This window comes from Chelonoidis abingdonii, chromosome 12, assembly GCF_003597395.2.
Source record: "Chelonoidis abingdonii isolate Lonesome George chromosome 12, CheloAbing_2.0, whole genome shotgun sequence".
NCBI lineage: Eukaryota > Metazoa > Chordata > Testudines > Testudinidae > Chelonoidis > Chelonoidis abingdonii.
Genome location: NC_133780.1, coordinates 2,070,138 through 2,075,781, shown reverse-complemented (window position 1 = coordinate 2,075,781; position 5,644 = coordinate 2,070,138). Strand labels below are relative to the sequence as shown.

At 63.1% G+C, this 5,644-nt stretch overlaps 1 protein-coding gene across 1 annotated transcript in view; it reads left to right on the top strand.

Moving 5' to 3' along the window:
* Positions 1–715: 715 nt before the first annotated feature.
* DDAH2 (DDAH family member 2, ADMA-independent) overlaps positions 716–5,644 on the top strand; it is an 8,560-nt gene continuing 3,631 nt past the window's right edge. The window contains exons 1-5 of the mRNA XM_032799300.2: positions 716–2,209; positions 3,173–3,272; positions 3,655–3,728; positions 4,442–4,561; positions 5,207–5,350. Coding sequence (XP_032655191.1) covers positions 1,919–2,209; positions 3,173–3,272; positions 3,655–3,728; positions 4,442–4,561; positions 5,207–5,350 — 729 coding nt within the window. The 5' untranslated portion in view covers positions 716–1,918. The remainder of the gene's footprint in view (positions 2,210–3,172; positions 3,273–3,654; positions 3,729–4,441; positions 4,562–5,206; positions 5,351–5,644) is intronic.

Below are 5,644 nucleotides of genomic sequence, written 5' to 3'. Positions count from 1 at the left end.
TTCTCTTTCCAGCTGGACACGGGCACCATTGTGTGTTGGCGGCACAAACAAGTCACAGCCAGTCCCTGTCCTGAAGATAAGGCAGACGAGAGAGGGGAGAGAAACAGAGACTCAGGCACAGGAGAGATTTGCAGAAGGGCCTGGAATGGAACCCAGGAGTCCGGGCTCCCAGCCCCCCTTCTCTAACCACCAGCCCCCACCTCCCTCCCAGAGCTGGGGAGAGAACCCAGGAGTCCAGGCTCCCAGATCCGCTCCCCCGCTCTAACCATCAGCCCCCACTGCCCTCCCAGACCTGGGAGAGAACCCAGGAGTCTGAGCTCCCAGACCCCAGCTCTAACCGCCAGATCCCCACTCCACTCCTATAGCCAGGGAGAGAACCCAGGAGTCCGGGCTCCCAGACCCCAGCTCTAACCAGATCCCCACTCCCCTCCCAGAACTGGGGAGAAAACACAGGATACTGCTGAGATCTTTGATCTGGGCTCAAAGCTGTCGTGGGGGCAGAGTCCAGCAGGGTGTTTGGGGTGTGAGTTACCCGGCGGGGGGGGGTAGCATTTGGGGGGACTGGTGGTGGATAGAGATTTGGGGCACAGGGCAGATTTTGTGACTTCCAAGGGGATGCATTTTTGGGGTCCCTGTTAGTATGGGGCTGACTCTGGGATCACCTGGGGGCAGATCTTTGGGGTGCACAGAATCCGGCTGATTTGTATGGCTTTTTGTCATGGATAGTTTGGGCAGACAGCTTTTTAGGGTGACTCTGAGCGCCGTTTCACGGGGGTCGGTCCCATTCATGAGCGACAGAACTCAGAGCAGGGGACGGATGGAGCCGAGAAAACCGATCCGGCCCTAATCGCACGTCTCTCTCTTCTCATAGGTGCTGGCGGAACTACTCTCATTTGTGTGGACGCAATAAATAGCTTTTTTGCCTCCCCAAATTCCTGGAAAGGGGGAGAGAATTTTTATTTTTATACCATCTGGAGCGTGCGAGATCTGCGGAGAATTTCCCCTGGCGTCGAGGACTCCGGGATGAAGATTGTTTGAGCAGAGAACTTAATAGAACCCAGGCGTCCGGATTCCCAACCCCCCACACTCCCCTCGCCTGGGATTTGATCTGCGGAGGATTTAACCGAGGAAGAAACCACATCGACCTGGTGCCGGAGGAAAGGATTTGGGTCCAAAGGGAAGTTGACAGACTGATGTGGTGGGAGTTGGTTAATGGGGTAACTGGCTCTTGGAAGAAATGGATCAATGGGGGCACTGATCCAAGAGAGATTGCCAAGGAGAAATTGAGTGGCTGATTGCTTGCTTGGGTCGTTAATACTAACGAGCGATCGATCGGCCCCCTGCCCTGGGGTAATGGATCAGCTGGTGGGAGAAGCAGGCCCCAGGGGAAATTGATTGGCCGGTGGCCACAGGTCAGGAAGAGAGAAGGGGGAAGAAATTGAGCTGAGATCTGGGGCTGGAGATGCTCTTGATCGGATAGTCGGGGCTTGCCGGGAAGCAGGACCGATTGGCGGAGGGGTGCCCCCCCTGGGCGATATTGACGGGAAGATGGCTGGAATTGATCAGCTGAGCGGGGAGTCGGTGCCCAGGGCGTGACATTGCTCAGAGGAAACTGACTCATTGACTGGGAAATCGGTCGGGTTCAGGGAGAACGGGAGCCCAGGAGGGCTTGGCCGGGTAGGTGATTTGCCTGGGGGTCCGTTGAAGTTGATCCGAAACACTGCTCCAAGGGAAACTGACATTGGTCGGGTGATCGGGAGTCACTGATTGGCCGGTGAGAGGGGAAACCCGCCGGCCGATCGGAGACCCTTGCGGGGAGACGACTGAGCCGAGTTTCTCTCGCCCTCTGCGGGGATCGATCGGTCTCTGCGCCCGGCGTGGAGATTGCCCCGATTGGGGCAAGGGCGGGCTCCCAGCCATGGCAGGTCCCTCCTCCTTCGGCAGATACACCCACGCCATCGTCTGCAGTGTCCCGGACTCGCTGGCCGCCCAGCCGGCTGGGGACGGGGCGGAGCCGGTGGACCTGGCCAAGGCGCACCGGCAGTACGGGGTCTACACCGGGATCCTGCGGCAGAAGCTGGGGCTGCAGGTGATCGAGCTGGCGGCGGACGAGGGGCTGCCCCTCTCGGTGCTGGTGGAGGACGCGGCCGTGATCCAGGCCGATACGGCGCTCGTCACCCGACCCTGGGAGCCGGCACGGCGCAGAGAGGTAACCAGGACTCCTGGGTTCCTTCCCTGGCTCTGGGAGGGAAGTGGGGGCTGGTGGTTAGAGAGGAGGTGAGGGGCTGGGAGCCCAGACTCCTGGGTTCTCTCCCAGCTCTGAGAGGGAAGTGGGGTCTAGCAGTGCCAGTGCTCGGCTCGTTAACCCATCAATTATTGTAGCGGGGTGGGGCGGAGGCTAATTCTCCATCTGCTTCCTCCAGGGAGGGCCTGGGACTTGTCTCCCACACCCCCCCGCCCCTCCACCGGGGTCTGGAGAGGAGAGTTGGTCACCTGACCCTAGTTGCCGAGGCAACTGGTCACCCCAGCATGACCTCATGGGTGATGCAAACCCCTCCCTCATGCCTCCGGAGACCTTTCGGGAACCCCCCACCACCCCTCCGCAGCCTGTCCCCACCCTGGGGCCGGGTGGGAGCCAGCGCCCCCTAGAGGGGACAGGCCCCATGTCTCATTTCCCACCCTCCGGAGCCCAGCCCGTGTTGCTGAACCTTGCCTGGTGGTAGTAACACTGGAGGCGCGAGCTGAATGCCGGGGGATGAGGGTGCACACGGGGGGGGGAGTAGGTTGGGGACGTGGAAGAGGGGTGTTGACTTTCTGAACCCCCACAATCTCTGATTGGTGTTGGGTGTAGGCCGCTGAAGCCTGCCTAGAAGTAGTGAAGTTTGAGGCCTGGATTGGGAGCCACTGGATGGGGTCAAAGAGCCCATGTTGGCAGGGTTGGCTGGGGAGGACAAGGGTGTCAACTGGGGGGCACCGGCAAGGGGGTGTTGGTGGCCATTTCAGAACCCTCCCAATCTCTCTCTCCTTGGGTGTAGGCCCTGAAGCCTGTCTGGTAGTTCAACTCATGGGGTTGCTAAAGGATGGGCCAGTGGAAGGGGGTGGGGGAGTGTAGGGAAATCCCCTGAAAGAGTTAATCTCTGTTGTTGGGGGTGGGGTGGGGGGCCCAATCCAGATCAGCAGCATCAAGAAGGTCTTGGAGGAGCTGAAGATGCGGGTGGTGGAGGTGACGGACGACGGGGCCACCTTGGACGGCAGTGACGTGCTCTTCACAGGTGAGTGCCCCACCCCTGGCGGCGGGAGGACAAGTGGCTTGAACCCTGGGTGTGAACCAGCAGGGGGGGTGTGTGGACAAACTGCCTTCCTGTAACCCTCTAATCCCCCATTCATTTCCCAGAGCTGGGGAGAGAACCCAGGAGTCCTGGCTCCCTGCCCTGCCCCCCTCCTGCCTCATTCTAAGGGCATTGGTCAATTCCCAACTGCACTGGGAGGTTGGTGACAGGGTGGGGGGCAAGGGGAGGTGGGGCTGATGGGGCGCCTGAGGGGCCAGCTCCAGCTTGGGTGCATCTGAGTGAAGCCAAAGCAGCGGGAGCTAATTTGGCCATGGCATCTCGAGGGTTAATGAGTCTTGTCCCGCCCCTTCCTGTCTCCTTACAGGTCGAGAATTCTTTGTGGGCATCTCCAAATGGACCAATCACCGGGGGGCGGAGGCGGTGGCAGATGCTTTTCGGGTGAGCTGAAATTTTGGCAGTGTCAGAGATCGAACCCAGGAGTCCTGGCTCCCATCCTGCAACTCTCCCTTTTCCCAGGGCTGTGGGTCAGGAGTGAGGGGCACCGGCAGAGCTGGGGGGGGCAGGGCTGGGCTAGTAGGGGGCTGCGGGTCGGGAGTGAGGGGCACCGGCAGAGCTGGGCGGGGAGGGCTGCGGGCTGGGAGCGGGGGGCACTTGCTGGCCCGGGGGCAGGGCTGGGCTAGGATAGCAGGGGCTGCGGGTAAGGAGTGAGAGGTACCGGCAGAGCTGGGAGGGCAGGGCTGGGCTAGCAGGGGCTGCGGGTCGGGAGTGAGGGGCACCGGCAGGGCTGGGGTGGGGCAGGGCTGGGCTAGCAGGGGCTGCGGGTCGGGAGTGAGGGGCACCGGCAGGGCTGGCAGGAGCTGTGGGTTGGGAGTGAGGGGCACTGGCAGAGCTGGGGGGGGGCGTATGGCTGGGCTGGCAGGGGCTGCAGGTCGGAAGTGAGGGGCACTGGCAGGGCTGGGTTGGCAGGGGCTGTGGGTCGAGAGGGAGGGGCACCGGCAGAGCTGGGCTGGCAGGAGCTGTGGGTCGGGAGTGAGGGGCACCAGCAGAGCTGGGGGGGGCAGAGCTGGGCTGGCAGGAGCTGTGGGTTGGGAGTGAGGGGCACCAGCAGAGCTGGGGTCCATGTGTTTTTCTCACCTTTCCCCGGGTGCCAGGATTTTGCTGTCTCTACGGTCCCCGTGGTGGGCTCCTCCCATCTGAAGAGTTTCTGTAGCATGGCTGGGCCCGACACAATCGCCATCGGAAGCAGTGAGGCTGCCAAGAAAGCCATGAGGGTAACGGGGCCTATACTGGGCTGGGCGGGCTCAGGGAGGCTGAGCGGTGGTGGGAGCGGTGGGATACCAGGCTGGGTAGGCCCAGGGGGCTGAGTGGTGGTGGGAGCGGTGGGATACCGGGCTGGGTGGGCTCAGGGAGGCTGAGCGGTGGTGTGAGCAGTAGGATACTGGGCTGGGCGGGCTCAGGGAGGCTGTGGTGTGGTGGTAGCAGTAGGATATGGGGCTGGGTGGGCCCAGGGGGCTGAGCGGTGGTGTGAGCGGTAGGATACTGGGTGGGTGGGCGCGGTGGTGGGAGTGGTGGGATACCGGGCTGGTTGGGCTCAGGGAGGCTGAGCGGTGGTGGGAGCGGTGGGATACCGGGCTGGGTGGGCTCAGGGAGACTGAGCGGTGGTGGGAGCGGTGGGATACCGGGCTGGGCGGGCTCAGGGAGGCTGAGCGGTGGTGGGAGTGGTGGGATACTGGGCTGGGCGGGCTCAGGGAGGCTGAGGGGTGGTGGGGGCGGTGGGATACCGGGCTGGGTGGGCTCAGGGAGGCTGAGCGGCGGTGGGATACCGGGCTGGGCGGGCTCAGGGCGCTGATCTATGGACTGCGTGGAGGAGGGGGGACACCAGGCCCTGTTCTCACCCCCATGCCCCCCGCCCGCAGACCATGGAGCAGCTGACCGATCACCACTACGACACGCTGACGGTGCCGGACGACCCCGCCGGGAACTGCATCTACGTGCGCCTGGGGCCCAAGGGCAGCGCCCTGCTCCACCGCAGCCCCGAGGAGTTCCCCAACAGCCTGCCGGTGAGGGGGCGGAGCTCTTGGGCACTGGGGGCGGGGCTAAAGGCTTTGCTGAATAGAGGGTTCATGGGCTGCCTTAAGGCCCTGTGGGGGTGGAGGGGGGGTGATTTGGGGTCTCTGGGTGGGGCTTAAAGATCAGTGGGCTTGGATGGGGGTGGGGTTTAGGCCAGTAGCGAGGGTGGGGCAGGGTTTTGAGGGGGGGGGTTGGAGTTTGCAGCTGCAGGCTGGGAGGGGGTGAGGCAGGGGGTGGCGCTTTGAGAACAGGGGCTTTCTTGGGCCTGGCTCGGGGTGGGACTG